Genomic DNA, 18,481 nt, shown 5'->3' with positions numbered 1-18,481 from the left:
CTCTCGTTCTCATAATATTTTTAAGTACTGGGACTTATGTTTGAGTTTTTATAAGATCCTGACCTAGGCATCTCCAGAACTCTGCACGCCACAATATATGCACTACGATCTCCTATACTATATAAAGAGAATGCTATTTAATGTAAAAACTATGAAAACATTATTTTAAAGAATGTTTTAGCTGTAACATTCTCGACTGACCAATAAACATTACAATAGTTTTTTTTTTTTTACGTAACAATGTATGGAAGTATAAAAGGAATAAAATGGTTATTTATATTTTTTTTAATTGAAAATCAGTAATTTAGAATATGCTGGACATTATTATTAAAATTTGAAAGACAGCTGAGATCATTATTAAATTTTATGATATTTTTAGATGACCCAGAATTCCAGCGATAAAAAATATAATTGTTCTTGAACAACATAGTATGGTCTAACATTTCTATACAAACAGATATACGATATAGGCGTAGTATGTTAAATTTAAATTTAAAGAAGTGGCACTCTTTGGCTATGAGTAAAGTGTAGTATATGTTCTAATATTAAACTTTATATTTTCTGTCCTCGGTGAATGAAAGATAAATCCCTCTGGATTGAGTGAATTTTTTATTTTTGTCTCAGTCCAGAATGGCCCTATATTAAAGTTCACCTTGTGTGTAACTCTGCCCTCGTGAGGATGCAAGTAAATAGGAACACTAAGACACACGTCCGTACTTGAGTTAAAGAATAACAGGAGAAAGAAGGGAAATGTGTAAGAAAAGGACATCAGAAGAAGAAACGAGTTGGATAAAATTGTGAAGATGAACAAACAAAAAAGACTAGGATATAAATTGATTGTATGCGCATGCGCCAGTGTAAATGTTAGTTTAGCGTTATTAGATTGAACTTTTTTCGGGAGAGCTAGCAAAATGTATGAGATTATATGGTATTGGGACCTCTCGTAGGTTTTTTAAGATGTCTGATTTTCACAAATAAGGGTTTATCGTCTTCTTCTTCTTCTTCTTCTTCTTCTTCTTCTTCTTCTAACGTTCTTTTTTTTCGTCTTCCCTTGCTATCATGCACACCCTTTTCAACTTCTACTCCCCCTTCTCCTCACTTTTCTCCTCTTATTTTCGCACACCCTCTCATGAAATATCTTTAAAAAACAAAAACAAAAAATAACTTAATCCGCACTATGGAAATGAGTTCACGATGGGTCTGGTGGATACCATCACTGATTGTGAACAGGTTATTTCGAATCATAGTACACACTAATACTTTTAAGAAAAGGTATGAACCCAGGATGGATAGGACAGTGATATTTAAGACCCAGTAAGATATATCTGATGACTTATTAAATATATATATATATATATATATATATATATATATATATATATATATATATATATATATATTCAAATCGAATATTTGATAGAGGCACGATAAAATAACTGAATTGTGTGCATCGTTGCTGAACCAAAATCATCTTCGTTATTTGATACAAAAACAAGTTACATTAATCAGTCAATAGTCAAGCTCTATTATTATTATTATTATTATTATTATTATTATTATTATTATTATTTAGCACAACCAAACTTTTGGGTTAGTTTGAACGATCACCATAAAGCCATAATTTGTTCACAACCACGCCATTTGTGCTATCTAAGAAAGGACCTAACTTTTCGCCGGGTTTAAATTTCCGTTACATCTTGACGCCATTTTTGTTCCCATTTCTTTTACGCCATTGTTAGTTCCATCTTATTCGCAAAACACACACACACACACACACACACACACACACACACACACACACACACACACACACACACACACACGCACACACACACACACACGCACACACACGCACACACACACACACACACACACACACACACACACACACACACACACACACACACACACACACACACACACACACACACACACACACACACTAAAAGAAATTGCCAATCATCTGTATGGAAACTAAAAGGCATTGAATATTTTAAAATATAGAAATAAAAACTTAAGTATAAAACTCTTTCTTGCCAAAATAAATAGAATTGATATTAAATAAGCCCAAGCAGTTTGCAAGCCATAAAAAAAATAACTGAAATCATCTTTATACTTTTGTAATTAAAACAGCTTAAAATCTCTCTATCAAGCGCAACCAAACTTTGTGCCATGTGTCAGTTTGAGCAAGCATCATACATATTCGCCGAGTATAAAACAACTTCCGCTACATTTTCCTTTCATATTGTTCTCTTTTCAGTACTACTGTCGAAATTGAAAATCGCATTTCAAGTAAAAACACTTTCATGTATTTACTTATTATACTGAAATGAGTAAAATAACTAAAAAAAATAAAGTTTTTAATTAATCGCATAGAAGATTAATTATAAATAGAAATCAATTTTTTATCATAAATTGTAGTTTTATTGTATTACATCGTTCATTTTTACTTAAATGAAAGAATTATCTCCCTTGTTTTACGGGAACTTCCGGTACTTCTTCTGTTGTCAATGGCGGATAGAGAAAATACGATGAGATCGATGCTTATTTGTAAAAAAATTGTTCTATATGATCTTCTATTCGATCATTTCTTTGAAAATTTTGGTTATTTTACTTATTTCGGCATGACACGTTACTACACTAAATAGTTTTACTTGAAATGCGACTTTCAATTATTACTTATAGTAAAGAAGCAGCTTTATGTTTTACGCTAATCTCTATTTTAATTTTAGCACAATCAAACTTTGAGTTAGTTTGAACGGACAACATGAACAAATAATTTGCTTGTTGAAAACCTCACAATTTGTAGTGTCTAAAAAACCTCCAAATTTTCTGTAAAAAATTGAAAAAATCATGTTCCAAGTTGTCTGAAAGATTTTCGTTGTTTTTCGATGTTTTGCATTCCGCGTTTTGTCTTCCATTTGAAATCTCGTCTCGGTTACGTGATCCGTTGTTCTCGTCAATTTAACCCAGCGGAGAAATGTCCCGTCGAAATAACGCGGACTCTGTGGGTCAAGCTGTATTCTAATTCTTAGTGCTGGTCATCTTGTTTATTTGACAGGCTGGGTTGCCTCCTTACTACAGATTACACTGACCCCGTGGACCTGAGGAAGGAATGGCTACAACTACATACATTCCAAAGGTATAGCCAGGTCAACAATGAACAGAACAAAGCAGGTCTGTTTAACCCAATTTTGGACTAATTCAGCTAACAATTCCCTCCCAAAACTGTCAAATCCAGGATAAAAAAAAACATTAAAAAACAGCTCGCTTTCTATTCAGATGATCCATGCAATGAGAGTTACGATTTGAGCAGACTGCGATAATACAATCTTCGGCCAGGCTAGTTCGTAAACTTAAACTACTTTAAACACATGCCCTGACGCAAGTGATGAACCCAAAATACCTATTTTCTTTCTCTTTCCTACCCCCCTCTCTCTCTCTTTATCTCTGATACGCGCACACAAAACCCATACACAAATGCATATTATTCCATGGATGTTATAAGGAAATGCATCTTATGTATCGATTCAATTTTTCAGTATTTACTTCAACAGTCCTCAATATGTGAGTAGAGCTAGGTGGTAAGTTATGAAAATATATGTAACCATTAAGCGAAACAAAATTTTCGAGATTTCATCTCTGTAAGGATTAACAAAGATAAAATTCATGAAATTGCTGTTAGCAGATGTTTATATATATATATATATATATATATATATATATATATATATATATATATATATATATATATATATATATATATATATATATATATATATATATATATATATATAATATGCATCAAGTGAGATTGAAAGCCAAATCTATAACGGAACTCACACTCTTACACACACACACACACACACACACACACACACACACACACACCTATATATATATATATATATTAGCTACGGACACGTGTTTTGTCGTTATACGACTGATCAGCGCAGCTGAACCTACCAGGAATCAAACCACTGACCCAAGTGTCCCGAATCCGAAGAGTTATCTCTAAGCCACTCCTCGAAGGCGAAGAATATATCACAATTTTAATAGTTGTTATTTATTTGTTGTTTTGCTAATGGTAGTCTTAAGAGCATTACTTTAATGTTAATTATGAATAATTTTTCCTCGCCCATGTGATGCCCCCCAGATGGGGAGCAAGATATATACATAATCTCTGTTCAAGTCGAGCACTTTGAGAGAAATATGAAAAGTTTCTAATTAAACGATATTGTGAAAATTCTCTTCCTTGGAAAATCGAACACTTTCCGAGACTTACTACATCTATGTTACTACATCTATATGAATGAAATAGTAGATGTACGCATGTTTGCCTTGCATCTGGGTGAAAATATTTAACGGAAAAACTCTTAAACTACTGGTCACATGACCAGAAATAGTAATCATACACCAAGGATGGTCTATAACGAGTAAAATCTTTGTTTGGATGGTTGAATAACGCGCACAGAAATATGTTGACAAGTTTAAATGCTAAATATTCATTTCAACTTGTCGACATATTTTTATTACTTTTGCGCATACGCAAATTCATTCATAGCTTGAAGTGATATAATTTTAAATGTTTCTCAAACTGTAGGAGACGCGGCTGGAGCGCTAAATATTTTGGTTTCGATTCTAGCACCCAAGTTATTTTTTTAATTAATCAATTAATTCATCTAACATATACAGTATATTTCGGCGTATAAAGCGAGCCTTAAAGTTTAAAAAAATCATCTTTAAAAACCAATATTTCATAAGATACTGGGTGCAATCTCTAGCCTAGGCTAAACAAACAGTGTCTGGTGATATAGCAGTCGTCTTATACAACCAATCTAAATATTAATTTACTTGTCCGACGTCCGGTGTCACACAAAATATCATCATCGCACACATTAATCAATGAGAAACGAATTATCTCCCTTTATAGTCGCTTTTTTATCAGTTAAAAATCATTAAAACAATTTCCTCTCCAAAACTTTTTAAACAATAAAAGATATAGCTGTCTCTTTCTTGTTTCAAATTGGTTATTTTACTTTACATTTAAAAAAAAAATTATGGTGATGTTAAATTCAAAAAAAAATTTACAAGTTAATTGACATCTGTTTTTTTTATAATTCATTCATCACGCAAAAGCAAAACAATGTTCATTGAAAAATGTAATTTTGTAAATTAATTCTTTTAGCTTTAAAAGATTAAGTAAATTTGTTTTAAATTCGTCGTTGTTTGTTTTATTTTAATTTTTAATTTAATTTTGTTTATAATGTGTTCTTAAATTTTTCATCTGTCGTGAAATTTCCCCGGTTTCTGCTAGTATATGATAAATTTATTAAAATTTGCTCCAATTTTGTACCTCGTCTTATCTGACGGTCGCCTTATACGCCGAAATATACATTAATGTACTTGCAATGGTGTAAGCACATGAGATTTTGTTTAGGTGATACGAGATAATGATGGCATAAACAATCACGTAATACTCATTACAAGAAAATGCTATCATTATTAAGCAACAATAAATAAATAAAAATAAATAAAAATAAATAAATAAATAAAAGAAACAAAAAAAAAAGACAAGCAATTCGACTTATTCTATAGCATTCGTCGATAGATGCTGCACCACTCAAACAGATTCAAAACCAACATTAACTGGAATTGTAACCCTATCCTACTTCATTTAACATGTAACATACTTGCAACGATGTAGTTACCTTACATTTTGTTTAGGTGAAATGTTTGTATTATTTTAGTTATTTGGATTACTGATCTCATCTTAAATGTGATTCTCACAGTATTTTGACCGACTTTCTTCATGCGTATCTCGCCGAACTCGGGAATCTTTTTCTCGAACTCCATAATCTGTATGGAATTTCGAACGGAACCCTTTATTTAATCCACGGGCGTAGCATGCTCTCCTTCCGTCAGCCATGACCAAGTAGAAGTCTTAATAATTCGTATAAGCTTAATTAGTATCGCTCGCACTGAGAATTGAACCTATACCTTCTAAAACAGAATAATACAAATAATATAATGAACAAAGAAAGAACGAAACCTATGCGATGTTGTTGTGGTGTTTACTATAACATTGCAATAAGCTAATTATCCTGACTCCGTTCAATTCCTATGCTGCAACAACATTATGTGACGAATGCAAGGAGGGGGAAACTTGCTTCATAGTATTAACGATAGAGGAAGTTATTAATGAGTTGCAAAATAGAAATATTTTTTTATTTCTTTTTAATCTACGTTATTGCATTTTTTATTCGAATTAATTTTTGATTAATAAATAATAATAAAAATCAATATGTGATTATCGAAGTTACGTTGCCACAACGAGAAATACACACGTGAAGTTGTCTCATATATTTAAAATATGGAAGACACAATCTGTATAGCCTATTAATTATATTCAAACGTTATATAAAAGTTAATCAACGTTTGTTTCCTTAAGGCTTTGTCCTTATATTTTTGAATCACGTAGAATACATGCTAAAATATTCCTCAGTTTTGGGGGACTTAGTTATGTTTTAAAATAATTCCATTTTAATTGTTTTAATCAACCGTAATTTGCAATTACTCACCAGGTTATTCATATAGTATTGAATTTCCATCTATCACTTTCACACTCTCTTTCTCTTGCACTGTATGTTGTTTGCCTCCTTTTTTTATTTCATAGGGTATTATCGCTTTCGCTTCCGTCACTTTCTCTAGAACAATCCATTAAAAACAAAAGGAAATATTACCAGAGTATTAATATCTGTAAAGAGAATAGAGAGAGAGAGAGAGAGAGAGAGAGAGAGAGAGAGAGAGAGAGAGAGAGAGAGAGAGGGAAAAAGTAGAGAGGGAGGAGGAGGTCGTGGTGGAGGAGGAGGAGGAGGAGAAGAAGGAGAGAATGAGACTAATTTATTTTTATATTTAATTTCGTAAACCGCCTTTTCCTGATTCAGATAATCTAACATGAGCTCAATGGGTAACCCAACCGGTGCAATCCATTAAAAACAAAAGGAAATATTACAAGAGTATTAATATTATTTAACCTATAGCTGTAAAGAGAACAGAGAGGGGGATGGAGGGAGAAAGAGAGGGAGGAGGAGGAGGAGAGAGAAAGAGATTAACTTATCTTTATATTTAACTTTGCAAATGCGCTTTTTCCTGATTCAGACAATCTAACATTGGCTCATTGGATGATCCAAATGGGCCACATATTTTTCTAGTTTTAAATGTATAAATATTTCGTAATAGCAATTTCAAAAACTTACAAAAAATTGCGTTTATTGTCACATTCATTTACTTTTCAAGGTGAGGGTATCGTTTCATATCATGCGAACCACTGGAGTAATCTTATAGAGATGTGTCTCTCCATACTCTGTCCTTTTTTTCACAGTCACTTTCGCGTGTACTTATGGCTGAGACAGGACAGTGCGACATGGAAAGAAACTGTGCAAATATTTATTCTCACTAATTAAATATGTGATCTACGGACGATACTAGATTATTCACAGAAATATCACAATAGGCATCCTATAATTTCACAACTTCCGGGCGAAAAACAAACGTTGATTGAGTGGTAATTTCTTTTCTGAAAAGGAAGTTTACCCCGAAAGTGTAAAGAATATGACACTATCCATACCATATCATGGCCTGACACGTTACGTTGGTAAATAAATATTTAATTTCAAAATTATGGAATTTTTTAAAAATAATGTCATTTAATCTGTTTTTACCTGTCTTGCATTCAAAAGTGTTTTCTACTAAACTGCTTTGTCACCGCTTTCAGAATTCAACTTCTTACACGTTACGCACCATTCATATTTTTTAATAAAAGCTTGCTTTATTTTATGCGATTTCAAAAATAATAATGCATAAAAGGGTTAATATATCTGCTTTAACCGATGATTAAAGTGGAGCCGCTTGATGTAAGAAGCTAAAAAAAAAAAAAAATACTATTCCAAAGCCAAAAATTATCCAACGATAGATTCAGCCCTAGAAAAACAGCAATTCTCCCCCTTTGTCAGAAACATCATGCATAGAATGTAAGGACTAAAGGATAAAATAAGTAAATAAAGAATTTGTTATTGGCATAAGTTTGTCTCAATAGAGAACAGAGTTTTGCTACACAGATTAGTCCGTTGCTTCATTGCAGCGTCTACCGTGTCTGTGCAGGCATATCCTGCATCAGCAGACTCTGTTGTAGTTGCCATAGATATGGACTATGTGCGGTACTGAGAAATCTGATGCAGCCCCCTGTATACCCATCTCTCTCTCTCTCTCTCTCTCTCTCTCTCTCTCTCTCTCTCTCTCTCTCTCTCTCTCTCTCTCCATCAACTGCTAATCTCTCCTTATTTCATATGAAGCATGCTTTAAAAGAACTTCTCCAGCGACTGCGAGCTTTTTTTCTCTGTCTTGATGTGTCCTCACACATCATCTGGCAATCTATCTATGGGTTTAAGGAGTGTTTTAATATATTTAATGATAAATGATTTTGTATGACGCCTCTAATAAAGACTCTGTGTTAAGCTCTCTTTTTTATTTACATCAGTTTGCAGTAAATACTTTTAATACCTACTGTTCTTCCTTCTCCCTGTTCTTTACTACTACTACTACTACTACTACTACTACTACTACTACTACTACTACTACTACTAATACTACTACTACTACTAATAATAATAATAAAAAATGATTAATCAAGAACAAACAGAGGATGAGTAAAGCTACAGTACAGAATTACTGATGCTTTATCAATCATCGGTCCTCCAATCTAGTTAATAGTCACCTTTTATCAACATATAGTTAAACACCTCTGTCACTCATCAAAAGCTTGGTACTCTGGCGATACCTATTCTTTTGTCAAATATACGTAGGTACTCTAATCTGGCTGAAGCTATCCTTTGTCAAATCTCTGTACTCTGCCCTTGCAAGGCATATGTTTTGTCAACTCTTGGTACTCTATCATGGCTATAATTAGCCTTTGTCAAACCTCACTTCTGTTTGGATATACCTATCCTTTGGTATAATAGCCTGGCTACAACCATCCTTTGTTAAACTTCGGCATTCAAGCCTGAATTAAACTATCCTTGAAACCTCAGTACTCTAATCTGGTGAAAACTATTCTCTGTCAAACTTTGGTACTAAACCTGGTTAAACCATCCTTTGTCAAACTTCGTTATTCAAACCTAGATAAAAGTATCTTTAATCAAACCTCGTTATTATAGTTTAGCTAAAACTATTCTTTAGCAAACCTCGGTACTGAAGCCTGCCTAAACCCATCCTTTGTCAAACCTCGGTACTCAAGCTTAGCTAAAACTATTTTTTGTGAAACCTCTCTACTCTAATCTAACTAAAGCTATCCTTTGTTAAACCTCAGTTCTCTAGCCTTGCTAAACCTATTCTTTCTCAAGCCTCGGTACTCTGATCTGGATATACATACTCTTTGGGGACGTCTGTACGCTAGCCTGGCTGTAACTCATCTGTTGTCAACCTTGTTATGTAAAATCTAAAACTGGAAAAAAAATTTCTGTCAATTAATCTGAATTGTATTCTCGTGTTGTAAATCACCATTTTCTTTTTAAAATAAACCTTTTAAAATATAATAAAACGTGGCGTTTCATTTCATTTTTAATGTTGTTCCTTCTCTTGAATTGATGCCTTTGTTTTACCAGCAACAAACTTGAGGATCTATCGGGCTCATGAAAAAATTTTTTTAAACTACCTGGCGAATATACCCGATGACCCAATTGCAAGAGAGATCCAATAATGTTCTGTAATAAATGAATGTCTGCATGTGTGTTTGTTTGCTCGTGTTGGATACGTGTTGCCCGTGTCGGAATGAAAGAATCACTCAAACTCATTATATTATTTTATTTTGGAAATCGCTCGAGGCAAGTTGTGAAGCCACTTAATGTAAGGAGCTAACAAGAACAAAAGATGATTATCGCAAAGAGATCAAATGCCTATTAGCTAAGTTTAATATTGGAAAGACCAAGGCTATAGATCGGTGGAAAACAATTTTAATGAAGAAAGTTCACCAAACCTGCAGTTCTTGGAAAGAACCTACTTAAATAGGAAGCTGTATTTAAAATTAGGTATCAAAATAGCGAATTGATGAAACCACTTGACCAACGAATTCAATGAGCCGGAGCAAAGGAAGCAGGAAGTAAATAGGGCAAATCTGAAGAACACATGCCATAATTGTATTTATATAAAAGTCTGAGACTAGCAACATCACGTCTATGAGAAATGTTACAGAAAAGAATGGATGATGCTAATTACTTATTACGGAAATAACTGTATTCTTTTCAAAAGATGATGTCGTCGGATTGCCGAAGATACAATGAAAAGAAATGTATTATTTTAAATTTCATCTGATGTAGCGATTGTGTCGAACGTGAAATCGGAACTAAAATGCACTTTCTTGGTCTTCAGGCTCTTTTTCTACTCTTGTTGATTTTGTTTATTTGTAAATGAAAAACGATCAATCTTTTCTATTATATTATTTTTTAAAAAATCGATTTGATTTGGAAACATTAAGTAGGACAGCCCCTGGAGTGATTGTTGCGAGTTAAAACTTTATCTAGGGATACCCTTTGCACAATTAAAAAGATACGATGACAAGGATGACTACAGACCCTCCTCCCCATTTTTTGAGTTGGCCTTGTGCCTAATTGTTTATTTTTGTTTATTATTTAACATTTTTACATTTACAGAAAATAAATGATAAAAACCTGAAAATATAGTGTCTCTATTTGTGGTTACCCTTCTTCCTATACGGCGTTAAAATACACGTTTCCTTTGGACATGTGGTACTCGAAGTGGGTGGATTACGCCCTTGATACTAACTGACAGTCTTGGACAGTCCTTCGATGTCTTCATCTCAGAGGATTTTGTGACAGTGAGTAGGTTCAGTGATAATGGTCCTGCATCTGGCTAGTCTGTATAACAATACGCTATAGCAATGTCATGCTCGCACGTACGTTATCACCCCCGCTCCTCGTTAAAAAGATGAAACTTCCGGACCGCTGTACATGCAATACAAAAAAAGTAATTTGTTGAATTTCATCCAATGGCACTGTTGTCTCAAGTGTGAAACCTGATTTAAAATATATTTCCTTGGCCTTTGGGTTTGGATCAAATGTAACTTCTGTTCCGCCCAAAGATGGTAGAATAATTATATAGGGTCTGCATTCACGCCTGACGTCCATAGAATGGAAATATAGGGTGTCTCCAAAAGATGTGCCCTCTCTTTGATTCACGGCGAGTAATTCCCGTCTGTTTGTTCACCTCTTGTTAGGGAAACCTACCTACTAGTGAACTCGTCCACATCTAATAAATACGGCTATCAGATTGGAACGAGTAGGGATCCACTGTGAGTGGCACACTAGTTGAGATTCCGATTGCAACCATCAGTCCCACAGAAACTAGACCATTTCAGTGGTCTTTTAGCTGTCGGGCTGAATGTTCTTAGGCCCATCCTCCAATGTCTTGCCTCACAGTTTTCGGAGGGGGGTATTGCTTGTTCTCTAATACGCCTTTACCGGGGAATTTCTATGTGGAAACTCACTTTTTTGCAGGACCGAAGTGCTCCTCCTTTAGGGGTGCTGGCCCATTCATCACACTTTCCGACCTTTGCCACATCCTTTCGCAGTAGGAGAAAGGTAAAGAGCCATAGTGAGTGACTGAGTGAGTCAGAGTGAGGGTGAGGGGAAATACTCTCACCACCCCAGGGTTATCCATGACAACATTTTACAAAGAATATACTATTTGACTTGGGATTCGCGTCCGTGTTATTCTATCATTGAGCATAACAAATGACGACGAGGTTTTGAGAATTCACGACGGAAATTCAAACTTACAATATCGCAGTGTTCCTATAATAACTAGTGAAAAAACTGTTCTACATTGCATTGCCAAAAGAAATTGAAAAGAGAAAAAAAAACGTACAGATTCGGACGTCGGATTATTAGAAAAAAATGGATACTTCTTTGGATGTTAAAAGTGCATATGTTTACGTGTACCCATTTTTGCAAAAAATGTTCTCTAAACTATGTTTGCCTTTGAAAGACGGACATATTTGAACGTATTATAGAAAACCTACAGGCAGTTTTTACGCTAATGCTGAAGGCGCAGCTTGATGATCAGCAGAGGATTGAGAAACGTATGCTTCATCAACAAGAACATGAGGAACGTACGTTACAACGACATCAAATATGGGAAGAAAAAATGTTGCTGCAACGAAAAAGAATAGCAAAAAAACCATGCTCTTTCAATTACAAAACAAGATGAAAATGGCGTCTTAAACAGAAAAAAAGAGTTACTTATTAAGGCATCAAGTAAAAATGAACTTATTGAAAATAAACCTGCATTTTCCCATAACATAATTTGGAATTCTGTTGGAACATTCACTTATTTTACGAACGAAGATAAAAATTGTTAAGCTTTCTATAAAAGATACGAAGACCTTTTTACGGTAGACTGTGAGGATTATTAGGACGGTAAAATGGCTCACCTACTCTTCAGAAAATTAGGAATAACAAAACATCGTAAGTTTGTGGACTATATTCTACCGAAAGAAAACAATTGAATTACAATTCTCTGAAGCAATTACACTTTTGTCCGAGTTATTTAGCCCAAATACAACTCTATTTCACAAAAAATGAGAGTGTTTCAACGTGTCAAAATGAAATGACGAGCATTATATTACGTTTGCCTGTATTGTAAATTAGCATCATGAGAATTTTCGATTGTGAAAATTATCAGCCGATGATTTCAAATGCTTGATATTCGCCCAAGTGCTTATCTCCACTAAAAATTTTGAGATAAGACGTAAAATTCTATCGAGACTAGAAAGTGAACCAGATCTGCAAAAGACTGTCCGAAGATTGCCAAACTGTTTATAGCGAAACAAGCGCATAACAATTGAAAGAAAAGGAGCAATAGAAACAGACAAACTAGATCAAATAAAAAATAGCAAATAAGAATATACGAAAATACGCCGTAGTCAGCATCCAAGCTAACTCTCCTCTGTCGAATACAGCGATTGACAACCAACCGAGAAACCAGCCACAAGCGGCGTACTCTCGATCGCCTTAAAGTGATAACATCTTCTCCAACCGACCCAGTCGTACGAGGGGCGTGCAATAAGTAATGCCTCTGACCCACTTCCAGTTGTCTGATCTAGCTGAAATTTTGTATGTGCATTGATTTATATCTCCACGGGTTATTACAAATTACAGCTCTGAACTAATTGTGGTTTCTGTTTTACAGGTGTTTGAACTGAGTCAGGTATGAAATGGAGTCTGTTGAATGTCGAGCAGTGATCCGGTTTTTGTATTTGAAAGGATGTACACCACAGGAGACTTTTGATGAAATGAAAGAAACTTATGGTGATAATGCCCCATCATATGACCTTGTAAAACGCTGGCATCGTGAATTCAAACATGGCCGGAAATCTGTGGAAACAGCTCCCAGACCTGGTCGCCCCCCTTCTGCCATTGATGAGGCATCTGTCCGTCAAGTTGAAGCTGCCATTTTGGAAGATCGGCGCATTACTATTCGCCAAATAGCCCAAGATGTCAAGATTAGTACAGGGTCTGTGGAAACTATCATTCATTACCATTTGCATATGCATAAGGTGTCTGCCAGATGGATTCCCAGGTTGCTCACACCATTCCAGAAGCGAAAACGCGTCGAGTGCTCGAGGATAAATTTGGAGATGTGCCAAGAAGATGAGTCAAAGTTTTTCAAAAGACTGATTACACAGGATGAACCCTGGGTCCATCACTATGATCTAGAGACCAAAGCCCAGTCAATGCAATGGAAGCACTTGAACTCACCACCTCCAAAGAAGGCAAGGGCGCAGCCCTCCGCTGGTAACGTCATGCTCGCAGTCTTCTAGGACCAGGACGGAGTAGTGATGACAGATTTCCTGGCAAAGGGTACCACAATTACAGCAGCCTATTATGCTTCACTTTTGAGGAAATTAAGGGAAGCTATGAAAATGAAGAGGCGGGGCAATATCAGCAAAGGTACTCTCTTCCTGCAGGACAACGCTCCGGTCCACAACTTGCATGTCGCCAGATCAGAAGCACGGGCGTGTGGTTATGAAATCCTACCCCATCCTCCTAATCTCCTGACCTTGCACCCTCTTGACTTTCACCTCTTCCGAGCCATGAAGTTGTTCTTGAAAGGAAAGCGTTTCCCAGATGATGCAGCCTTGATTTCTGAAGTCATGTCGTGGTTGGAGGACCAACCTGGGGTGTTCTACAAAAACGGTCTCCAGAGCTGCATCAAACGATGGGAGAAATGCATAACTCTGGGTGGTTCCTATGTAGAGAAAGACTAATAACTGTGCCAAGTTTCGTTGCTCTACTTCTATGGGAAGTGGGTCAGGGGCATTACTTATTGCACACCCCTCGACTACGGACACTTCTTTTTCACCAGGTATGAAAAACCCAGTTACGCAGCGACATGTATCGGTCCCAACTTAGGTTTTTTCCCCGTCTTCGAATATTATCTACATATAGCCAACCTCGCTCAGGAATATTATGTACAGCGAATTAACAGTACCCATACTGTTTTTCCACAATATGGAAGCTCTGTCAGACCGTTTACCCAGCGTCTCTTTCAAATAAACAGTTCATCAGGTTGGAAGCACTAGTAGTGACCCACCCCGGGACAGTATCGTTTCTCTTGTGATTAACTAGCTGGTCGCCCGGCGTTGCCCGGTCGAACAATACGCATATCCATTATTATAAAAGCAATTCTCTATTGATTATTGTATATTACGAGAAATTATTTGCCCGGTTGGCTAATTCGTAAAAAAATAAAAATAAAAATAAATAAATAATGATAATGTTGTTCATCAAATTCTGTCTGTGTTTGTTTACAATATTACGTCAGCTGATATTTGCACTTGACGATCTTAACCATAGTTACAATTTTATTATTTCCCTTGGCCGGTGTCACGTAAAATATTCCCCTGTAAGAATTCTTCTTTTTTATTTATAAGAGAAGAAAAACTACTATTTTTAATATCTTTTCGATTTTCGATACTTATCGGATGAATTTCTGTACAAAACATATCTAAGAACACTGCCAGACATATAAATTACTTTTGTGTGAGATTTTCAAAAAAATAGGCTTAACCGTTTCGGAACCTATAAGGATGGAACTCTCTCTTTCTCTCTCTTTCACACACACAAAGTGACTTTTATATAATAGTAGAGATTATTACAAGCGAGGTCATATGCTGATTCATTGACCCCGAATTACTTGTCTTGTAGTATACCGACACAAAGTAATCTCCATTCTCGCACGAGTATCCGTAGCATTTCTTATAAAGCTATCGCATAACGCTGAAGCGAATATACCATCAACTGGCTCACCGGCAGAAACAATGTTTGCCAGAAAGTGAGATCCGTGTTTGACAAATTAATTCCCAAGCATCTAAGAACAAGTCAGGCCGAAAAAGAGCAATTGTGGGAACAGTCCCCTACACAATAAAACGATTTCTCCCAGGCTATATTTTTTTCAATTAAAAATATATGCTGCACTGTGAAGAGGGTACGATTTTTAGTGGAATCAGTCAGATGGTGTGCATAATCCAAGAGTACAAACATACCCATAAGAGACATATTAGCCAATTAAGAAAACAGCATAAAACGAATCCCATCAACACACAGGATGAAGTGGAAGAACCTTTTGAGATCATTTACGACATTTTTAACCTCTATGCCCCTCAACCTCTATGCCCGAACAACGAAAGTAGGGGGGAAAGAGTAAATTTACGGAGCCTCCAACAATTAATCTTCAAAAGAGAAGATATTAAAAGGAAATAAGAAAACCTTTTTTTAAGTAAAAGATTTGTGAAGCGGTGTTAGAGAACCCCATCTACCAATGAACTCGTCTACACTTAATAAATACGGTTATCAGCTCGGGTCGAGTGGAGAGTCGCAGAACGAAGGTGAGAGAAAATACTCTCTCTCCCTGGGTTGCCAAGTTGTAACGGTTTACCAAGAATATACTATCCAACTTGATGTGCCCCGTTCGTGTTATTCTTTCATTAACCACTGACTATAACAATTTTTAATTTTTGTTTCTTTTCTCCACGTTAAAAAACGACTCTGGTGTCTAACTCTGTCCTGTGGGGAGGCATTGTAAATAGGAACCACTGACCATAACAGTTCTTTAAAACGAATAAACCAGCAACATAAAGTGCACGTAATAAATTAAATGACGAGAAGGATCTTGCTCCTGCGTTTTATAGCAAGCTTTCCCCAGACACCAATACATAATTAATCATCTGTCAAAGAGTAACTCCATCTTTTGGGGGCACCCTGTATATTATTGATATATTCTGAAATTTTATTAACGAGTGTACTTAGATATTTTCAGCTTGAAAGAAGGTGATAAAATATTATCACGGGGGTTGCCTTTGCGCCAAGCATCTATAGAAATATTAAAAACCATGAAAAACTGTTAAATCTATAGAAATACCGAAAACCATGAAAAACTGTTAAATGTACAGAAATACTGAAAACCATGAAAAACAGTTAAATCTATAGAAATGCTGAAAACCATGAAAAACTGTTAAATCTATAGAAATACTGAAAACCATGAAAAACTGTTAAATCTATAGAAATACTGAAAACCATGAAAAACAGTTAAATCTATAGAAATACTGAAAACCATGAAAAACTGTTAAATCTATAGAAATGCTGAAAACCATGAAAAACTGTTAAATCTATAGAAATGCTGAAAACCATGAAAAACTGTTAAATCTATAGAAATACTGAAAACCATGAAAAACTGTTAAATCTATAGAAATACTGAAAACCATGAAAAACAGTTAAATCTATAGAAATACTGAAAACCATGAAAAACAGTTAAATCTATAGAAATGCTGAAAACCATGAAAAACTGTTAAATCTATAGAAATGCTGAAAACCATGAAAAACTGTTAAATCTATAGAAATACTGAAAACCATGAAAAAATGTTTCATGGATTTAAAAACAAAATAGTATTTTTCTGGTTCCCCAGCAGTGTGAGTTAGACACTACCTTTCTTAAACCAATTTTCTGAATGTCAGGTTAGTTTTTGCTCGGGTTGAATTTTTCTCTAACCTATTTTGCTATTAATATTCTCCTTACTAGTAATGCTCGTTTTTGCTTAAGAAAAAAGGTATTGGTTCTGTGAGTTTTAAGATACGGCTTGATTATTATTTGCGTTATTCAGACTGTTGTTCTCATCTTGAGTTTTATTTTCGACCTTTTTCAGGTATACCTTATTGAACTCGGGAATCTTTTCGAACACGAGAAATTTTCTGTCAAACTCGGGAATCTTTTCGAACACGATAATTTTTCTGTCAAACTCGGGAATCTGCACGGATTTTCGAACGGGACCCTTTATTTAATCCACGTTCCGTCAGCCACACCTGGGTAGAAGTCCCGAGTATTCGGCAATTGTGTTTAGAGTGGCGTCTCCAATTAGAGTTGACTTTTCAACCTTGAGAATAGTGTAACTTACAACTAAATTTTAGCAAGTAATTTATCCACTGCAACACGGGTTCTTCCGCGAAAAAAAAACCCCCAGAGGAATACTTGTCTTAGGATATTTCCTTAGTTTTTATAGAACTTGATCCGGTAGTTTATTTTAAGTATAACTGTGGGGACTAATAAATAAAAGTACAATCCAAGCGGATGTTAACTCGTCGACTGATAAATACAAAATGTTTAAAAACATCAGTGTGCAACCAGACTCTGCGCATTCTGCCGGTCAAAAAGAAAAATATGTATAAAATTAAAATTAATGTATAAAATTAATTTATAGCCAATAAAAAGTTTTCATGCTCATAATATTAATAATATAAACAGTTAACTCTTTTTCAAGCCTACAGGTGGATATAAAAACTAGAGTTTTTTATGAACACAAGTGAGAAGAGAGAGAGAGAGAGAGAGAGAGAGAGAGAGAGAGAGAGAGAGAGAGAGAGAGAGAGAGAGAGAGAGAGAGAGAGAACACAGAAATCGGTAGAAAAATTTGCTCTCGCTGTAAGAACCGAATACACTGTCATCGAACTTACAAAAACCAGAAGAAAAAAAAAGTACATTCATAAACATTTCTCTTTAATTTCTTTTTTCCTTTCATTTCCACAATAAACTATTTAATTTGAACATTCTTCTACGAAGTTAATGGTTTATTATATACAAAGTTTAATTAAAACTTTAAATGCATTCCTCTGTTTTTTCTTTATCTATTGACCGATTCTGTGTTTAAATTGATCCATAAAAAGATGCCATATAACAGGCCGACCGGCCGACGTACGACGCATCTCAGAGGTACGAGTAGATGCATTTAAGAAGGAGCGGGGACGAAAAATCCTTAAGAAAAATACGAACGCGAAAAGCGAGTACACGAGAAAGTCTCATTTTCTCTCTCAATTGAGAAAAGTGTCTTCCTTAAATAATGTCAAAACGGATCAACTTC

At 35.1% G+C, this 18,481-nt stretch overlaps 1 protein-coding gene across 5 annotated transcripts in view; it reads left to right on the top strand.

Annotated features, from left to right (window-relative positions):
* The window catches only part of LOC145292916 (uncharacterized), a 122,546-nt gene that overhangs the window by 69,168 nt on the left and 34,897 nt on the right, over positions 1 to 18,481 (top strand). For 2 of the 5 annotated variants that reach the window (XM_080139074.1, XM_080139076.1), the window contains exon 7: positions 3,062 to 3,177. The exons of the other annotated variants lie outside the window; for them this stretch is intronic. In XM_080139074.1, the coding sequence (XP_079995200.1) occupies positions 3,062 to 3,177 (116 nt within the window). The remainder of the gene's footprint in view (positions 1 to 3,061; positions 3,178 to 18,481) is intronic. 5 annotated transcript variants of the gene reach the window in all.

Source organism: Euprymna scolopes, chromosome 14 (assembly GCF_053919585.1).
Source record: "Euprymna scolopes isolate OS-2025 chromosome 14, ASM5391958v1, whole genome shotgun sequence".
NCBI lineage: Eukaryota > Metazoa > Mollusca > Cephalopoda > Sepiida > Sepiolidae > Euprymna > Euprymna scolopes.
This window is presented reverse-complemented; position numbering and strand designations above follow the sequence as displayed.